At 39.3% G+C, this 21,891-nt stretch overlaps 1 protein-coding gene across 1 annotated transcript in view; it reads left to right on the top strand.

The window, feature by feature from the left end:
• LOC128022606 (copine-5) overlaps positions 1-14,850 on the top strand; it is a gene marked incomplete at its 5' end in the record, with an annotated part of 39,317 nt that extends 24,467 nt beyond the window's left edge. Inside the window, 3 exon segments of the mRNA XM_052610325.1 lie at positions 9,570-9,627; positions 10,693-10,766; positions 13,203-14,850. Of these exon segments, the coding sequence (XP_052466285.1) occupies positions 9,570-9,627; positions 10,693-10,766; positions 13,203-13,391 (321 nt within the window).
• Between the last annotated feature and the right edge of the window lie 7,041 nt (positions 14,851-21,891).

Raw genomic sequence — 21,891 nt, 5'->3', positions numbered from 1 at the left:
TGTGTGTGGTTACCTGGATGATCCTCGACTGTCTTTCTGTTTTGTGATGGTTGTGCATGAGTCCCTTGTTTGTTCTGAACAGTTAAACTGAGCAGCGTTCTTCAGAAAAATCTTTAAGCTCCTGCAGATTCTTCAGTTCCCCATCGAGGGAGAGACGATGCGTCGATAACGCTTTGGGAAAGCATTCTGCGTGAGTGCGTCTGAAGCCTCCATGTCAACTAGTCCAAAGGCGAGAGTGAGCGTCAGGAGTGACGTCACGACCAGGAATTGATAAAAACCCCAACCGGAGCAACCGGTGTTAGCTTTCTGTGCCTCAGCAAGCGATCTGTGTCAAACCTGTCTGTCATATTTACTGTTGTCTTGTGCAAAGTTTATATACTATGGCTAAGCAACTATTCAAACCGTGTGCTTCTCCCTGCCCGCGTTATTTAACGGGTGGGGATACACACGAGCTTTGTGTAGTTTGTTTGGGAGTGGAGCATGCGTTATCAGCCTTCGAGGAGACTGATTGCCCGTATTGTGAGAAGCTTTTGCTTCGCATGCTCCGCTCCCGCTTGTCACTCTTTGATGAGAAGAGCGGCGAGCCTCGCGCTCCTCAGGGTGCAGGACCCGCTTCTGCCGAGGCAGAACGGAGAATGCATTCCTGGGGTTCGCAAATGGATCTCTCAGCGGGGTTGGAGACGGGTCCGAGGGCTCTTTCTCCTCCCTTACCTGGGAGATCCATAGCTCAAACTCCGGTGTCGGAAGCCCGCCCCGCGGCTTCTTCCGCCCGGGGGGAGAGCCCATTGCTTCGTTGCTCTAGCTCCGAGGAGTTAGATGTAACGGGCAGTGAAGGTGACACAATCAGGGGGGAAGAGGATTCGCCATCTCTTTCCCCAGCATATGAGGAGTTGGTTGATGTATTAACACGAGCTGTAGATAAATTACATATATCTTGGCCATCTGATAAACAGAGCGCTCGTCCTAAAAGCAAATTAGACGAGCGTTTTCTGTCTGCTAAAACATCGCCTACATCACGGGGTCTCCCTTTTTTCCCTGATCTTCACAGTGAGCTGTCTAGATCGTGGAATAAGCCATATTCATCACGTCTTTTCAGCCCTCAAGTGCGCGTTTATTCTGATATAAGAGGGCTGAAAGAAAATGGTTATGAAGCGATGCCCCGGGCGGAGCAGACGCTCGCGAGCTATCTTTCCCCTGGTTCAGCGTCATCTATTAAGAACCCGACTTTGCCCACGAAGCCTTTAAAGATCACATCTAATTTAGTGGGTAAAGCTTACACAGCAGCAGGTCAGGCTGGAGCTTGCCTTCACTCGATGGCTTTGCTTCAGGCTTATCAGGCTGAGCTGCTGGGGGAGTTATATAACAGTGAGGGAGTCAGCCGTGACGAAATTCGCGAACTTCGTCGGGCTACGGATTTATCTCTCAGGGCGACTAAAGAAACAGCACGTGCTATTGGTAGATCTATGGCTGCTTTGGTTTCTACAGAAAGACACCTTTGGCTTAATCTTTCAGATATTAAAGATAAAGATAGATCTTTTCTTTTAGACGCTCCCATTTCTCATGAAGGTCTGTTTGGTGATGCTGTGAATGGAGTGGTTGAAAGATTTCAAGAAAATAAAAAGCAATCTGAAGCTTTTAAAAGTTTTCTCCCTCGCCGTTCTAATCCTGATGCTGCTGGGCGTGCAAGGCAGCCCCAGCCATCATGCTCCTCATATCGTGTTTTTCAAAAAAGAGAGTGTTGCGTCTCGCGCTCCTCCTCAAAAATCACGGGGACCGAGCCAGCACTCACAGCCAAAGCAATCTAAGCAGAAGCCGGATCTGAGGACCGTTCTTCTCGCTAAGAAAGCTTCGGCTCAGAAGAAAAGGTCCTGACGCCAAATGGGTCAGACCTGTGAGGGCAGCCCCAATCGAGACGGTGCGGTGTACACCTCAGTATACGGTGCCCGTCCGGTCTCGGTGCTCTCACGGGGCCGTCCTGCCAACCCCGCAACCCTTGGTGCCTCGGGGCGCAGCGGTCTCCAGCGGGTTTCTGGCGCTGTGTCTCCCAGACGCTGCGTCAGGCTCGCTCCCTCTGAGGGGGGTCCAAGAGCAGTTAGCTCGGGTGGTTCCTGCGCTTCGGCTTCAGGTCCCCGAACTAGCTGTTCAAATTACACCAGAGGCCAGCCTCGAGAGGCTGGTTCCCTTAGTAGAATGTCTGACAGAATGGAAAAGTCTGCCGAATATATCTCAATGGGTCCTGCAGATAGTAGAGAAGGGTTACAGAATCCAGTTCGGTTCTCGTCCCCCACGCTACAACTGGGTGTTGCTCACAGTAGTGCATCCCGAGCAGGCTCTGGTCATGGAGCAAGAAGTGAAATCTCTTTTAGCGAAAAATGCTATAGAGCAGGTGTATCCTCCCGACAGGGCATCGGGTTTTTACAGCCGTTATTTCATTGTTCCAAAAAAGGATGGAGGGCTGCGTCCCATTTTAGATCTTCGTCTGTTGAATCGTACAGTTCAGAAATTAAAATTCAAGATGCTGACACTCAAACAGATCGTGACTCAAATCAGATCCGAGGACTGGTTCGTCACAATAGACCTAAAAGATGCGTACTTCCATATCTCCATCCTCCCTCAGCACAGGAAGTTCCTAAGGTTTTCTTTCGGGGGCAAAGAATACCAGTATCGGGTACTTCCCTTCGGTCTAGCTCTCTCACCCCGCACATTCACGAAATGCGTAGATGCAGCTCTGGCCCCGCTCAGGCTGCAGGGCATACGTATTCTGAATTACCTGGACGACTGGTTGATTTTAGCAGAATCAGAACAGTTGGCGGTTCGGCATCGAGATGTCGTCCTCGCTCATATGCAAAAGTTGGGTTTGAGGCTCAATACCAAGAAGAGTGTGCTATCTCCATTACAGAGGACCACTTTTCTTGGGGTGGTATGGGATTCGGTCACGATGCGAGCCTCTCTTTCGCCCGCTCGTGTAGCCAACATCCTCGCAGCCACTTCGGAGCTAAAGCTAGGCCAGTCACGCACTGTAAAACAGTTCGAGAGATTGTTGGGTCTCATGGCAGCAGCGTCCAATGTGATCCCCTTTGGCCTGCTGGGCATGAGACCTTTACAGTGGTGGCTCAGGACCAGAGGGTTCTCCCCGAGGGGAAACCCACTTCGTACGATCAAGATCACGCGGCGGTGTCTCCGCGCCTTGGTCATATGGAGAGAACACTGGTTCCTGTCCCAGGGTCCGGTATTGGGAGCTCTTTGTCATCGGGTTACCATCTCGACAGATGCTTCCCTTACCGGCTGGGGAGCGGTAATGGAAGGCCGCTCAGCTCAGGGTCTGTGGGAGAGCCATCATCACTCTTGGCACATCAACTGCCTGGAGATGATGGCTGTCTTCAATGCTTTGAGGCACTTCCTGCCAGACCTGAGGGACCATCATGTGCTGGTCCGCACAGACAATACATCGGTGGTCTCTTACATCAACCGTCAGGGGGGTCTGCGCTCGCGCCCACTCTGCAAATTAGCGCACCAGATCCTCCTGTGGTCTCTGGGGAAATTACGCTCTCTGAGGGCGATGTATATACCAGGGACTCAGAATATTGGAGCAGACACCCTGTCGAGGCAGGTGCTGAGGCCAGGGGAATGGAGGCTTCACCCGGAGGTGGTGGAGCTCATATGGGAATGTTATGGCCAAGCAGAAGTGGATCTGTTTGCTTCTCAGTACACGACGCACTGTCCACTATGGTTCTCCCTTACTCATCCAGCCCCCCTGGGGTTGGACGCTATGGTACAGACGTGGCCGAGGCTACGTCTGTAAGCCTTTCCCCCTGTTGCTCTGCTCCCAGGAGTTCTGGAGAGAGTCCGCCAGGACGGAGTAAGTCTACTTCTCGTAGCTCCACACTGGCCGAGTCGAATCTGGTTTGCGGACCTGATTCATCTCCTCAACGGTTCTCCCTTGGAGATCCCGATCAGGAAAGACCTTCTATCTCAGGCCGGGGGCACTATATTTCACCCCCGGCCAGAGATTTGGAAGCTTTGGGTGTGGCCTCTGAGGGGGCGCAACTCATAGAGAGTGGTCTCTCAACTGAGGTTGTGGAGACCATTCTTAGCTCCAGAGCTCCAGCTACGAGGAAACTTTATAGACTCAAATGGAATGTTTTTTCTTCTTGGTGTTACCAACATCAGTGTGACCCCGTCCACTGCTCTGTTGGCTCAGTTCTTGAGTTTTTACAAGACCGCTTCGCTTCTGGTCTATGTCCATCCACCTTAAAAGTTTTCGTGGCGGCCATCTCGGCTTTCCACGCCCCAGTGGGTGGTGCATCTCTGGGTCGAGACCCTCTTATCTCTCGTTTCCTTCGTGGCACCTTGAGGCTGAGACCTGCAACTCGTTCTAGAGTGCCGGCCTGGGACCTGGCTATAGTTTTAGAAGGCCTTTCTAGGGCTCCGTTTGAACCCCTGGATTCGGTCTCTGAGAAGTTTCCTTCGTTTAAGACTACTTTTCTCCTTGCTATTTCGTCCCTTAAAAGAGTCGGAGACCTTCAGGCTCTCTCGGTTTCTCCCACCTGCCTTGAATTTGCACCTGGGATGGTCAAAGCATTTCTCTACCCGAAGCAGGGATACGTCCCTAAGGTACCGACCGTTGTTCCGAGACCTATTGTTCTGCAGGCTTTGTGTCCTCCCCCGTTTGCATCATCGGACCAGGAAAAGTCTAACCTCTTGTGCCCGGTGCGAGCATTGGACACTTATGTTCATCGGACTTCTTCTTTTCGGAAATCCGATCAGCTGTTTGTTTGTTTCGGGTCACCTAAGATAGGTCTTCCTGCCACTAAACAGACACTTAGTAAGTGGATAGTTGGGGCTATCCTTCTTGCCTATGAGTCTTCTGACCTACCGTGCCCTTTGGGGGTCAGAGCTCATTCTACTAGGAGTATGGTGGCCTCTAGAGCCTTATTATCTGGGGCCTCTCTTCAGGATGTTTGTGATGCGGCAGGCTGGTCCTCGCCACTCACGTTCGTCAGGTTTTATAGCCTAGACCTGGACGCTACTCCCGGGTCTCAGGTTTTTAATTCTAGAGGCGTTGGGTTTTCTGTCTGACACTCAGGCACTTGTAATATGGCGGTTTGGGTATTCTCGTTCCCAAAGCGTTATCGACGCATCGTCTCTCCCTCGATGGGGAACGTCTCGGTTACGTCTGTAACCTCGGTTCCCCGAGAAGGGAACGAGACGATGCGTCTCCCTGCCATACTTCCTTCGTTCCTGTGATCGACTTGCTTCGGCACTGTCGAAGCTAACACCGGTTGCTCCGGTTGGGGTTTTTATCAATTCCTGGTCGTGACGTCACTCCTGACGCTCACTCTCGCCATTGGACTAGTTGACATGGAGGCTTCAGACGCACTCACGCAGAATGCGTTCCCAAAGCGTTATCGACGCATCGTCTCGTTCCCTTCTCGGGGAACCGAGGTTACAGACGTAACCGAGACGTTTTCCAGCATCTTTGCATTTTTTTAACCCTTTCCAGCAGTAAAGTACGGTTTTGAGATGCATCTTTTCACACTGAGGACAGTTAAGGCACTCAAACACAACTAATTAAAAAAAGGTTCAAACATTCACTGATGCTCCAGAAGGAAACAAGATGCATTAAGAGCTGGGGGGTGAAAACTTTTGGAATTTGAAGAATGCTAAATGGAAAAACATGATATTTCAACAAAAATAAGAAAAATTCAGACATCTTCATCCTGTTGTAATATGGTATAGTAATAGTATAGTTGAATGACTCAGTGAAAATTTTCATAAAAAAAAACTTTTTTTTATGTTGAATCAAAATATACTGTAGTCTTTTGGTATTGGTATTTTTTATTAGATTTGCTATTTTTGGACATTTTTCATCCCAAATTCATGCAAAATTAATTTGCAATTAATTATATGAGATACATAATACTGATAAAAAAAGCTATAGGCAAGTGACAAGATTTCATCCACATTTTTCAAATGATTTTTTTCCTTAAAAAACAACAACAACTACAAAAACCCTGCAATATTTCTATATGTCCAGCTTTTCACAGAGTGTTGATTGTTACACCATTATGAGATTATAAATAAAACTATGAATGTATTGTTGATAGAGCTGATTCATGACAGTTTTAAGGGATTGTGACCTAATCATTAAAATCCCAATAAAATTCTACTTTGTTTATAAATCTTCAAAAGATTCTCCAAAAAGTATCTTTTTTTGTGCTACAAATAATAAAAATAATGATTGTAATAATAATACAATAATAACAGCATGTGGTTTTGGAATGACAAGAGTAGTACATAATGGCAGAATTGTCCTTTTTGTCTAAACTGTTCCTTTAAAGTCCAAAAGCCAATTTAATTCTCCGAATCATGCATTTCCTTTACCAGCAAGATGATAATTTTCCTACAGCAGCTGGGGACTGATGACATTACATTAGCATTCTCCCTAGACCAAATAATAATGCTGTCAGCATGTGAGCGTGCAGCTTTGGTTATGAAGAAACATGGTGCAGGTTCCTAATGCACACGTGTTTCTGTGTTCATACATGTTAGTGTGGAGGTTTGGGACAGCATGCGTGACTTTTGTTTTCTCATTTCTTTAAATATCTGTCCTGTCAGTCATGACTGAAGACGATGGCACAAATGGGACAACCAACTTCAATTATTCATAGTGCCCTGCCTCTCTTTTATGACATGCAGGCATGACTTGACTGTCAGAAGCTCTGCACTGATAATTTAAGATTGTGGAAACAGAAAACGCCTTACACCCCCTGTCAGTAACAGACTATTTGTTGTTATGGTCTTGGAGCGAAAAATGAAGATTTGGTCTCTAAACCTGTCAGAAGAGCAACAGGAAAGTTTTCATTACAGAACATCTCAAAGGGGGGGAACGGTATTATTATTTTGGGCTCCAATCACAGGAAGTAGAGCTTGAAATTGATGCTTCTGTGGGATTTTATTCATTTACACATAACAATCAAATGCTCTGCAAGTGCCACAAGTAAAAATTAAGTTTTTAAAAAATGAAGCAAGTGAATTTACTTGCCAGTTGATCTGTGAAATGAATTGTGAGATGATTCAAAACATTCCAAATGTCTACTAAAGAAACATAGGTCGAAGCTTGCAAGTCTTCGAAATGTTCAAAAGATCGGGATCAGTGCAATGTATTTATTCCTTCATTTATTTAAAGAAGTTTCTTATGCTTATCAAGGCTGCATTTATTTGATTAAAAATACAGAAAAAAAAAAAAAAACAGAAATCACAAATCACAATTTCTTCTCTTCCGTGTCAGTCGATGTGTGTTCACAAGAGTACCATGGTGCATGAGTGTGAAGATGCTGCTGACACAGGAGCCGGCGTTCTGATGCAGAACCCAGATGTGCTGCACCTTGTTTGCAAGCTGAGGAATGCACATGCGTTGTGGTACTTTCGTGAACGCAACACAGAAGAGAAGAAATTGTCGATTGAAGGACCCCTTTTTTTCTTTGTTTTCTTTGTGCACAAATAGTATTCTCGTAGCTTCATACGAGAGTCTTGTTTAGTGTTTTTCAGTGGCCGTTACTACCTTTCTGGGCCTTGAACATGGTAGTTGTGTTGCTGTCTATGCTGGGTCAGGGAGCTCTCGGATTTAATCCAAAATATCTTTAATTGTGTTCTAAAAATGAACAAAGGTCTTATGGGTTTGGAACAATATGGGGGTAATTAATGACAGAATTTTCATTTTTAAGTTTTTTATCTCTTTAATAACTGTATGTAATGCCATGTTAGCAAACTTGCATTTAAATGCATAATGAACATTAATTATCTTCTGCCTTTTTACTGGCAGACATTGGTAAAGGTTTTTTTTTTTTCTGCACGTGTGGTCGTAGTGGGGTCAGATGTGATTTGATTTAGTCATTTTGTCTGGCTGTTGTGGTGTTAGTAGCTGTGCTGTGTGGCTGTGCAGATAGTTACTAGAAACGACTAGCCTTTAATTTAACAGGGCACATAAACAATACAAAAATGGTGTTTTTGTGGTAAATAAGTGTGCTGTATATGAGAGAAGTGTCTGGACGGGGAGTCGGCGGGAGGGCTGCTGAAGCGGGGGTCGTGCTCATCATACTGGCCCCGCCTCCCTCTCCTCCTGCTCACCCTCTAGAATACCCTCTAACCCTCCAAAGCATTCGGTCCCATTCATTTACAAAAAATGTTAAGCAATACAGAATCACAAGGAAGCTATTAGGTTATCTATCTTTCTATCCATCTGTCATTTTTCTATCTACCTGTCTTTCTCTCTATAATCTATCTGTCTCATTGAATTGATGTATGTAAAGATATGAATTGGGTAGCACTTTGTAATGACTTTCATTTCTAAATCATTAACAAAGATTATATAATGCTTAATAGATAATTAGTTAATATACATTTAAATGTTCTTGTAAATGTTTACTAATAAATTTACTTAACATTCCCTAATTATTGACATATGATTATTTAATATAAATTGAAACGCTTACACATGTCAGTAAACTTTCAGTTCATGTGATCTCAATTTTGTTGGTCTTTGTTTGTTGTGTAGACCTCTATTTACACATCTTAATGAATAATTTATTAATTGTTTGTTCGTGTTTTTTGCAGTGGCCAATCTAAAGTGGAAACTTTTCATAATTTGCAAATGTTAATAAATGTTTACAGTCATTAATACCTTCATGAGCAGTCATCTTGATGGCAAAAAGTGTCCCGAAAGACCCAAATTTACTCTTTCTACACATCTTTACTGATTTTTTATTAATCATTAGTTCATGGTTTAGCAGTAGCCAATCTAAAGTTGAAACTATTCATCATTTGTAAATGTTTATAAATGATTACTAATCATATAGTATCTTTATGGGCTTTGGACCTTTAGCTAATGTAACAAGGTTTATGTAAAGGGTGGCTGGTTAAGTTTAGCTAATGCACTCACATTAGTATATACTCTTCAGTATAGCATTAATTAAACAGGATAGCTATTACTTAAATCATAAATAAATGGGAAAACATTTCTCTTTTTTAAGAAAATACTTGTTCATTTGTCAAAACAATGTAATACAAACAGATTGTATTCCCTTATAGTAATCAAATTGATGACTGTACACGGCTGACTCTTCGACCAACCCTTAAACCTTCCCAAACCACCAATCCTGCCTCTAACCCTCGCCCGTATCACCACAATAGCAGCAAAAGTGTTGTGTATTAACGCAAGCTTTTAATCACTGCATAACGTGTTAAAATCATTTGTAGATTTTCAGGAAGTGCTTGATCATATGGAATTCGAAGTTTATTGACATTTCTAAACCTTTGAACTTACATGAAATAATGATTTGTTAAACATTATGTAATGTTTAATAAGTGTATTAGCAAACGTTAACAAGCACATTATCTCACCTTTTTACATTACCTCACCTCTTACTCTTTGAATATATATTAACTGATCATCCATTAAGCATTATATAATGTTTGCTAATGGTTTATTAATGCAAGTTAATATAAAGTGTTACCATAAAAGGTAAATGTGTGATTTGAGACAATTAATAATGTTGTTTCTCCATCAGGCTGCCAAGCTTCCCATGTCCATCATTATTGTTGGGGTTGGACAGGCTGAATTTGATGGTAAGTTAAGGGGTGTAAAAAAAAAAATCTATCTATCTATCTATCTATCTATCTATCTATCTATCTATCTATCTATCTATCTATCTATCTGTCTATCTGTCTATCTTTCTATCTGTCTGTCTGTCTGTCTGTCTGTCTGTCTGTCTGTCTGTCTGTCTATCTATCTATCTATCTATCTATCTATCTATCTATCTATCTATCTATCTATCTATCTATCTATCGGTCTGTTCTGTTTTTAGCACAATCATTGTCATGTGTAAGCATACCTGGTAACACTTAACTAAAGCCAAAAGTCAAAATATTTATGAAAAGACATAATGCATTGCAATGCATATTGTATATAATACACTGTACATAAAGACTTTAAGTAAAGTGTTATCACATACCCTTAAACCCTACTGAGTGCCTCTGAAGCTGTTTATAGCAATTAGTCAAACAAGTGCTTTGGTAGCAATTAACACGGTTGTTTTTCTCAGTCAGAGCTGTGTTTGCAGTACAGGTAATCAAAAGGTGATTTAAAGAGACCTGATTTAGGCTAATCACAGAGTGAGATGTAATTATCAACCGTACTGCCTGGGATTTAAGCACGTACTATCATGTCAGGGCTTGTAGTGATCTGTCAGATCACTTGAGAAGTCGAGAGAGTCATCGGTCAATATTGAAATAGAGCTTCCTCCAAGAAAAACAACAGACCTCATGAGCACAGATGTGGAAGATGAGCTCCTGTCGGATGAGGTGAGCAGGTCGTGTGGAGAAGGCCTCTGGTTTGAGAAGACTGTATTGGAATTCGCTCTGTGCATTCTGGTTACAGAGACCAATTACAATCAGCTGGGGTCAAAGCAGTACTTGAAGTTGAAGAAAATGATGGCCCTAGTAGTTTTGAGACTGAATAAATCACTATGCATACAATAAAAGGAGTAGTTTAAAAGATGTTGTCATTATTTACCCACCCTCATTTCATTTCAAAACTGTATTCATGAAAATAAAAATGAAGTTTAATATTTAGTTTTTTTTTTTTAAATAAATGAGCAGTGATTCACATGTACTTCTTGTCTTTTCCCACAGCTATGGTCGAGTTGGATGGTGATGACATCAGGATTTCCTCAAGAGGAAAATTAGCAGAGCGAGACATTGTCCAGGTGACATAGTCTACTTCTTTTTTTTGGGGGGGGGAATAATGCTCTTTCAAACTTGTTTAATCCACAAGTATGTTATGTTAACTTACAGGTTTAAAATAGCTGTGACTTGTCGCCCCTCGTCTCTTTCTTTCAATAATCAAATCCATTATGCATGAGAATTTTAATTACCCTTCAGTCACTGTGGAATCGAGACTCGGTGTAACAGCTCCAGACCATAACCCACATTATTATAAAGCAATTCATTATGCAGCTCCCCTATGAATGCAACCTGTCATTAGTAGTAATAAGAATATCTCAGGCTACAGAGTCAAAGACTGTGAGCAAAGTGAAGAGAATTCACTCTTGAGGCACTATTTAATTTATTTTATACAGGAAGAAATGATAAGAATATTTTGGGATGTTGTTGTCTTTCCCATAAATAAACGGATTTGTGGATGGATGAAAGGGAGAAGGATGAATTAATAGATGCTTGAATGAATGGATCAATGATTGACTTGGATGAATAAATGGAGGGCTGATGGGGAAAAATGCATGGATAGATGGATAAATGAATGAAAGGCCAAGAATGGATGGATAGATAAAAGTCCAAGGGCCCTATTTTAACGATCTAAACGCAAAGTGTAAAGCGCACGGCGCAGGTGCACTCAGGGCATGCCCAAATCCACTTTTGATATTTTAACGACGGAAAAACGGTTGGTGCACCCGGGCGCATGGTTTAAACGGGGTGTAGCTATTCTCTTAATGAGTAATGGGTGTTTTTTGGGCATAACATGTAATAAACCAATCAGAGTCTCATCTTCCATTCCCTTTAAGAGCCAGTTACGCTCGTGCCATGACGGATTTGCTATGAAACGGATATGCTCGTGTGTGAGCAAATAGAACCTAATTCTGATACATGCGTTGACTCATTATGATTCATTATGACATCTAGGCATGTATATATATATATATGTATATATATATATATATATATATATATATATATATATATATATATATATATATATATATATATATATATATATATAGCCTACAAAAAAAATCTTATGTATTGCAATCCTATAATTTGTAATATTTGGCATGTTTGTGTGCTGCTGTGTTTAATAAGAAGTGTGTACGCTCTTTAAATAACAAAGAAAAAACATTGCGCCAGACTTTAGACCAGGTTTGAGTTGGAAATTGCATTGTGCCAGCAATGCGCCTGAACACACCTCTTTTTTTAGACCAGCACGCCCACGGGCGCCAAAATGAGTGCAAATGCATTTGCTAATTAAACGACGTGGTGCTGAATGGGAAAATGCGAACGGCGCCGGACTGAAACTAGCAAACACACTTGCGCTGCGCCTTGCCTAGCATTGAGCCGGGTGTTTTATAGGGCCCCAAGAATTTGAATGATAGATGAATGAATGAATAGAGGATGGATGGGGAAGAATGCATTGGATGGATGGAGGTATGGATGGATGGATGAAAGTACAATAATGTAGGTATGGATGGATGAATGAATAGAGGATGGATGGGGAAGAATGCATTGAGTGGGTGGATGTATGAATGAAAAGCCTAGAATGGATTGATAGATTGGATTAATGGCTGGAGGGCTGTTGTAATGTGAAGGATTTTATTGATGGGTGGATTAAAAAATTGGGGATAGTTGATTGAACTGGGCAAGGAAGGTATTCATTCATATTTATATCATCAATGCACTTTCCCATGAATGGGTTGAAGATGAAAACATTTTGGGATGAATGGAAAGTTGACTTACAAGTGCTGCAAAATCACTTAAAATTAATTTCTTAAAAAAAAATGTGTAGTGTATTAATAAATGGTTTTAGTTAACTAATCAATGTAACACCAGTCAAGAGTTTGGAATCTGTAAGACTCTTTAAAACATCTTATGCCCACCAAGACTGAATTTATTTGATCAAAGTTTAGTAAAAGTTTTAGTATCTGAAATATTATTGGAATTTATATTGTCAGCAGCCATTAATTAAGTCTTCAATGTTACACGAACTCAAAGAAAATCATTAAAAAAAAAAAATCGAATTTGACACGTACTGTACATATATATACTTTTTAATGAAAATGTATTCTATCACAGGGGTGAATTAAATTGATTGAGAGTCAAGACATTTATTTATAAGATTTCAATTAAACATTCAGTTCATCAAAAAAATTATCACTATGTAAGTAGCAAAAACCATTTCAACATTCATAATAATAAGAAAGATCATAATATTTCAATCAATTATTGATTAGCAACAATAACTGAGCACCAGATCGGCATATTAGAATGATTTCTGAAGGATCGCTGAGAACCTTATTTTGGGGGGCCCTTGAATATTATATTGGACAACGTGAGGCCTTTAAATAAGAAGGTTAAGAACCCCTATATAAGTGGACAGATGAATAAATGTGCACGTTGCTTCCTGCCCCTCACAGTTTGTGCCGTTCCGGGATTACATGGACCGGACGGGAAACCACGTGTTGAGCATGGCACGACTGGCCAAAGATGTTCTGGCTGAGATTCCTGACCAGTTCATTTCTTACATGAAGAGCCGGGGAATCAAACCCAATCCGGCGCCGCCTCCATACACACCGCCAGGACACACACACCACACACAGATCTGAGCACACGCTCCCAAACCTGCTTTAACACAACAGGTCCTCTCCCTGGACTCGTGGGCTAGCTGTACCGGAGCTTTTATGGTGGAGCTCCCTGCATCACCGTGTGTTTGAACTCTCCGAGACACTTTGAGGTACAGTGGTGTTTGTTTGTGCCATTTATATTTTCTGCCCACTTGTTTTTGTCCTCAGAAGGACAGTGTGGTCGAAGAATCTGACCCAAGGGCAGCTTTTTTGTTCGTTTTGTTAAAAAATATCTATATCTTGGCCTGTGACTGTTTCTTATTTTGTGGATCAGTTGACAAGGGAATGAAGAGCAGGAGGAGGAGGAGGATATTTGTGGTTTCAACTTGTGCCTGTCTGTGATCGTCTCAGTGAACCAGGACAAGTGTGCCCTAATCTGACATTTGACCTTACTCCACATTGGTATACTAGAGTGTGTGCTTTACAGTGACGTTTTTAGATTCGTTTCACTTTCATTTCGTATCAGGTCAGGCCTGTGTCAGTTTGGGTTTATTACGTAAAAAAAAAAAAAAAAATCATTTCTATTCTCTGTCCGTATCCATTATGGTTTAGGAAAGCATGCATGTATGAGAAATGAATAACTTTGTTCCTATCCATGAATGGCGTGATGAGAGATGTACTATTTTGCCAAAACTTCACATGGCACCTGCCTAGAATGACTGTAGAAGCACAACTTGCATCAATAATCAGCATTATTCTTGCTCACGTGCTTCTCTAGGAATGCTTCGTGGCCATTTTGGTCAGTTGATATGGGTCCTCTCTCCCTCTCGGGCAGAAATGAGGCCTGGAGTGTGCTCAGAATGGTGTCGCCCACTCAACTGTAGTTCATTCACCAATTCAATTTTGTCAAGAGGCTTTTAATCAAATAAGAGTGCTTGATGTATCTGTACTCTGCCAGTACAGGGCTGAATGGAGGAGCTTTTGTAATTGAGCACATTACAGTGCTGCCTGGGTGTAATAACCATGAGCATTTAGCCCTGTGACTGTATGGGGCATTCATTATCTCCAGATGTATTTCTGCCAACCCACAAAGCATAGAGCATCAAAGCATTACAGTCTTTTCACCCATTCACCCATTAATGCATTTTTTTTTTTTTTTGTGGAATTGATCGATTTGTATTTACTGCACACAATATTATTGCATTTTAAATGTAAAATTTGCATGATTTAAGTAAATTATTCTATTTATTTTAATACAGATTTTTACACATTATATACTAACATTAATATTCCACTGTGTTTCTCATGTCATGTATTTTATTCTGTATATTTGTGTTTATTGACCTAGTGTTAAAATCCTTTTTTATTTATTTTATTGATGTTTTTTTATTATTATTATTATTATTTCAGGTCAATTGATTTAAGTTTAATTGATTTGTGTTGCACACAGTATAATTTTGTTTTAAATACGTTATCTGATTTTCATACACCATATACCACATTAATAAAAATTCACTTTCCCTTTCCCCCCAGATGTCATTAATTTTATTCTTTCTATTTGTGTTTATCCACCTACTTTAACAATTCTAAATAATGTTGTTGTTTTTATTTTATTTTTTATTTTTTTTGATTAAAATCTATTGATTTTTCTTAGGGTGAATTGATACACACAATAATAATAATAATAATAATAATAATAATAATAATAATTATTATTATTATTATTATTATTATTATTATTATTATTATTTTATTCTATGTTTTCACTGTTTAGGTAAATTATACAATAAATGATAGACATTTTTCACACTGTATGCCACATTAATACATCTCCTGCCCTCAAGATAGTCATTGGGAAGAATGCTGCTTTTACAGAAAGACAAAAACCTGCTGATAAACCTTTATCCCAAATGATTCCATGTAAACGCCAGTGAGATCATTAAAACGAGTTTAACTATGCATATCACCAAATGATTTTAATATGTAGAGGCTTGGTGCACTTTCATTACAGAAATCAGTCCAATGATGGAACGTTTTCTAAATCTAGCATTTTAGGATATTTTAATGCAACACTGATACTTTGTATTACAAAACTGTTTCATACTTAACACTGAGTCCAACTGCCTCATTTTGTTTGGAAAATCAACAAAACGTTACAACCGGAATTACTCACAATCAGAAGTGTCAGTGTTTACACTGCTGCAGTTTCCCCAAAGAGGGTCCATAGATCATTTTGGGAGCCATTGATGTCGGATGAATAAGATGTTTATCTAAACCAGGCACAGTTTCAACAGTAATCGTATTCGTCCATTTCAATGCCTACAAATGAATGACCTTTTTTCAGTAGCACACTACACTATTCAATCTGTTCATCTGTTCATCAGTTCTTTGTTATTTGCGAAGTCAGTGACATCAATACCTTTTTACAGACAGGGATGCCACTGTGCATGTAATATCTGATCAAAAGCTTGGGTCTAGTGAATTAGCACAGAGGAGAGCTCTGTGTGTTTATCTAGAAAAGCACACAAAGGAAGTTCAAGCTTTTTACATATCCCATAGAGAGAAATCTAACAGTTAAGTAAACATCATCACTGCTGTCCAAAGCTAACACTTCACACATATTTACAGTACAGTACACGTCATGTAGAAAAAAAGTTGGAGAAGTTGTCACTTGGGCATTGCCTTTTCAGAAGGTATAAATATGTACACTTAAGGTACTGATAAATACTTTAAGGTACCAATGTTCACCCTTGGGGGTCCCACTAACCACCAACTCCCTTCAAAAATAAATAAATGATAATATATATATCTCCAAAAAAATCAATGTAATAGCATAATTTTAATGTCTGGTCATATTTTAATTTTTAGGTTTGTTTATTTTTGTCTTATCCTCGTTAATATCCTAGTGGCTGATTCTAAGACAAAAGCTTTAAACATTCGCAGTAAAGAACATTTTTATTACTGACTAGCCAGAGATTAAGCACATTGGTCATGATGTGCAATGCTGTAAAAATGTGTAAAAAAAAAAACGATGTGACATGAGCAGTTCTACATTTATGACAGCAATCAACACTTTCATTTTCATTACTTTCATGTTTCATGTACTATTATTATTTTTTTTATAAACCAGGCGAACCCCCCCCCCCATTCGAACACTGTACTGGCCCCAGTGACAGCTTTTGTACCTTTTCTGATGATTGCATCGCCATACACTCGAGTATCAGACAAACACACGCATGTCCAAATGTATTATTCCTGCACTATATACAACATTTTTTAGCTGCACTTAATGTGGCTCATATTTATCTGAAAATGGTGGGGATGATTCTTTGAAAAATTGCTTGTACAAAACCCAACAGCTTTGCGATCAGCTTTAAATTTGAACTGTTTCCTGGATTAATTGCTGCCTGTCTTTGCGTTGAAAAGGTCTAGGTCTTGCAGCATGTTTCTAAAAGCTGAAGTTCATTTAACTTCACAAGAATGTTTTAAAACGTGGCACAATGGTAAGTCTAACCAGTGCATGTTTACATAGATGCATAGCAACAACATATCAAACAACTACAAAACGCAAAAACAAAACAATGAATACACTCAATGTGTGTTGAATTGGAATTGAGAGTATACTGGTACGATGCTTTGTTTTCCAGCATGGACCTACAAAAGTTTACAGTGTACTGTATTTCATCAAGAAATTCTAATTTCTCTGAACCATTTAAGGGAGCACTTTACTGCAATGTCACATGCCTGCTTTAAATAAGCATCTATTTTTTTCCCCTTTCTTGAGATGATGTTGTAAGAAAATCAGCTTAGTTTTGTTCTTGCCTGGAATGTACGATAAGCCATGAAATACAGTTCTCATGAAAGAAAATGACCAGCATCCACGAGGACTGAATTGCTTCATAAACCGTGCAGAGGATATATGTATACCTGTATTACAGGAAGTGTTTGACACAGGACCTGTATACATCGAGTGCTGTTCACATGTAACATACTGTAGAGACTGTTTTTAACTGGGATACTTGTGCATGTATGGCCTGAAGTTTAGTGGACTGATTGGGATTGTTTTCTCTTGCTATTTCTGTAGTTATGTTGGGATCTTATATATATTATTATATGGCAATATATTTTAATAATCATTGTTTATTTTCACCTGAGGCATTGGCAGCCAACCAGCATATCATATCATTTTTTATTAATTCATTAAAATACAACTTGTAATATACATTTAAATCACACACACACACAAAAATATGTTCTTTAAATATTTCTTTTTATTAATGCAACATACAATAGACCATTTTTTTTTTCGTGTTTTATCGCTCTTATTATTTCTTTTGCATGTTTGCTCCCAACAAATTCTATTGTTCATGATCTTTGTCATACGGTGGGTTGTGAAATGCTTTGTATTGAAATGCCTTAACTAAATAAGAATAAAAACAAATGAAGTATTTTACAAACTCGTGTCTGTGCAGTTGCAGACTTTTTTTTAGAGAATGCTAGATTCTGGTGGACTGTATGTTGAAAGGTTTCCCCCATTAACACGTTCACTGCGAGACGATGGTGTCCTGTTGAGTCATGCAGGAAACCTGTGGCATGTTCTTCACGGATAATAAAGAGTACCAGATAAATTAGAGCTTCGGGAGACAAGGGTTACATCTCGAAACGCAGCAGACTATTTTGAGGCAATGAGAGAGTAATATTTTCAAGGCACTTTCAGTTCGGTTTAACAAAAATGTCATTGCCTAAAAATTAAATGTGGAAGAAAAAAGGGAAAGAATAATACTGATATAATCAACAACAATAATATGTTGTGTTTCACAGGAGTGATTTGGTGTGGTTCTCAACTGGTTTTGCATCGGTTATGAATGATGTTTAACATACTAAATATGAACATGAAACGGAAGATTTTATTTTAGACAAACATTTAGACAAAATATAAAATAAAAAAATTGCTAAGGGTTTTTTGTTGAGTATCATACTTGAGACATCAGGTAATATACGAGCTATTATGGAGCTCATACTGGAGGAGGAATAAATACCAATTTTATTCAGACTCAAACAGAGCAAAAACATGCAATTCAGTACCGCTGCTGATATTCATATGGCCAAAAGGTAGATTCTAACGGCTCGAAATGTAAATCAATTAGATCTGTATAACAGGAAAGCAGACTACTTACATAAAATGCATATAAACATCAGTTGTCACTTTAAATCTCCGATAATATATATATCTTTGTAAGATGTTTTCTAAATGCTTAGTTTATCGATCAAAGCTCTATAGTTTTTGCATGATTCAATGTAATGCAGTGATAATGAGAGTAAATGTTTACATGTAAACGTCCACATTAAAGGGCCAGGTTCTGATCTGACCTGCTTCTGGACATTTGCCTTTATCCCACTTTTAACTTTTCATTATTTCTCAAATTGAATGAGGAATTGAGCTGTCATACAGAGCCATGTAAGGATCACAGCCTTCAGCCGGCTAATGCAAACCATGACACGTCCTTGCACATGATTTCTAATTGACACCTGAATCAACGAGACTCTCAATGAATGTGTTGTCACTTTTTTCTTCCTCTCTCTCGCTCTTCTGCACACACGCAGTTACTTTCCTTAATGAGAGGCTTAGCCCCTGTGCCATCTGGGGGACTCGAGCAGCTGTCAGAGCCTCGAATCTGATCTGAGACCAGGCACCTGCTGGCCTCTTCTGCACACACACGATTAGAAACACGCTCTCAGGACCCTGTGTGAACTGTGTCGTATCTAACAGATGAATCCAGACAAATGCCTCAATAACTGTGTGCTCCCATTCAATTAGTGCTACACTCATCTATGTAAATATCACGAGGGATGACAGGGGCCACATGAGTAAATGTATGAAACTTCATTGCAGGCATAGTTGATTTAAAAATGAATAAATAAATAAATAAATAAAAAACTTTTGTCTTGCAGTAATTATTCCAGGGTTGTCATTAGGCATATACATAACACTCTTTTGCCTCAAGCAGGGCATCCTGGGGGACCTGTTTATGATTGAAAAGAAAGGTAAGTGAAATATGACCTGGAAAAATAAATAAATAAATAATAATAAAAAAATTATATATATATATATATATATATATATATATATATATATATATATATATATATATATATATATATATATATATATAAATATAAAATTATATATATATATATATATATATATATATTTTTTTTTTTTATTTATTTTTTATTTATTTTTTTATTTTTTTTTAAGTGGTTGATTCATTTGAAACTTTCCAGAAAAAAAGGTAGAATATCGGCTCTGAAACTTTTTTGGTTTTGTTTTGAACATCAACGGAGGTGAAGTACTGAAAATAATAACTGCTTCATATTATCAAAATCAGGAGATATGTCTAAATTTAGCAACCCTGTGAACCTAATTTGTGATTATCAAGGGATAAAAATTTAACAAACATTTACTAAACTTTTACTAAATATTTCAAATGAAATAAATGGCAAATTAAAATAGGAAACATCAGGATGCAGATGCAGCTGCATGTCGCTCGTTACAGCTAGTTTGGGAACAAATATTGGTTTGTAATATATTCTGAACTGGTTTCATTTTTTACTGGTTTATTTACAAGAATTGCCTTCTACTGCATCAAATTTGCTCATGCAACACCTTTTTGCTGCAAGCATTTGAATAATTCCCAGTTCTCGCTTCCCTCGATAGCATGACCTGTCCAGAGTCTACCTAAAAAAGGGGTGTGAAACGACATCCAAGTCAATAATGACGTTTTCTTTTTTAGTTGTACTATTCCTTTTTGCACATTAAAGAAACACTAACATCATTTCCAATCACTTTTTAGAAGGATACATCCAATAAAATATACCACACTCTAACAAATAGATGGTTCTTTAAAGGTTCTTTACATGTAGAACCAGTTCTATTAGAAATGACACTATGTTGTTGTTGTTTTTATGTAAAACCCTAATAGAGACTGCAGGATATTGTAATATCAAGCAGATAGAGGAGTAAAAACTATATGAATAAATAATATAGACAAAATTATATAAATAATGATATAAATGTTTATATACAAATATTAATGAAAATAAACATTAAGGTCCTATATAGCATTTTCAAAGCATGGTTCTTTATGGAACCTTACAGAAGGGTTCCATTTAGCACAAAAAGGGCTCTAATATTGTTAAAACCCGAAGAACCCTTCTCTGGCACTATTTAAAACCATTTTTCTAAAGAGAAGGTTATGGTGGAATCTGGTATTGAAGGTGATAATCCATTAAAATACACTGGCGCCCTCTGCTGGCCTTTTGAGAAACGAGCACGAATTTTTCCCAAGTTGTCTGTCTCCTGCTCATAATGACTCTAATCAGAACGCGATTTAATTCTTTTAAACTTTGGGTGTTAATATCAACGCAAACTTTACATGAGTTCTGGGCCGCTTCAGACCAAATGTGTGCAGAATTGTATTGTTATGCCTCCTCTCTCAAATATGATGGAAATATAATAACAATAATAATAATAATATAATTTTAAAAAAGCATAAATGTAATAAATAAATGAATTGTAATAATTTTGTATTATTTACAAATTAAAATTGTAGCTCTAAAGCATAAAGTAACAAATACAAACTCAAATTACACACATTAAATAAAACATTTAAAAATATTACATATATTCAAAATGAACAATAATAAATTGAATCAAATCACTAAGTGAGAAAGGCAATACACTGAGTGCATTTCCGTTTACACTATGATAAATGGTAGAATGTTCTGCTGTTTGTGATACTTATTTCAAATATTAGCAATAAGCTGAACCTCAATATTGTAGTCAATTATTAAACACAATAATAATAACGCATTGAGTGTAATTTTTAATTTGAATTAAAAGAAAAAATATGTGCTGAGCCCCCTCCTCTTCACTCTGCTGACCCACGACTACACACTGTCACACAACACCAACCTCTTCATTAAGTTTGCAGATGACACAACTGTAGTGGGTCTCATTAGCAACAAAGATGAGACAAACTACAGGAGTGAGGTGAGCCGCCTGGCCGGGTGGTGCAGTGACAAAAATCTGTCTCTGAACGTGGAGAAGACAAAGGAGATTGTTGTTGACTTCAGGAGAGCACACACTCAGCACGTTCCTCTGACCATCAACGGTGCGACTGTGGAGAGAGTGAGCAGCACCAAGTTCCTGGGTGTGCACATCACAGAGGACAACTCCTGGACTGACAACACCACAGCACTGGCCAAGAAAGCACAGCAGCATCTCTACTTCCTCCACAAACTGAGAATAGATAGAGCCCCGGCCCCCATCATGTGCACCTTCTACAGAGACACCATCGAGAGCATCCTGTTGAGCTGCATCACTGTGTGTTATGGCAGCTGCAACGTGACCTGCCGGAAAACCCTTCAACGCATAGTGAGAGCAGCTGAAAAGATCGTTGGTGTTTCTCTCCCCTCCCTCCAGGACATTTATGGAACCTGTCTCACCTGCAAAGCCCTCTGCATCACAGGTGATCCCACC

This window comes from Carassius gibelio, chromosome A11, assembly GCF_023724105.1.
Source record: "Carassius gibelio isolate Cgi1373 ecotype wild population from Czech Republic chromosome A11, carGib1.2-hapl.c, whole genome shotgun sequence".
Taxonomy (NCBI): Eukaryota; Metazoa; Chordata; class Actinopteri; order Cypriniformes; family Cyprinidae; genus Carassius; species Carassius gibelio.
This window is presented reverse-complemented; position numbering and strand designations above follow the sequence as displayed.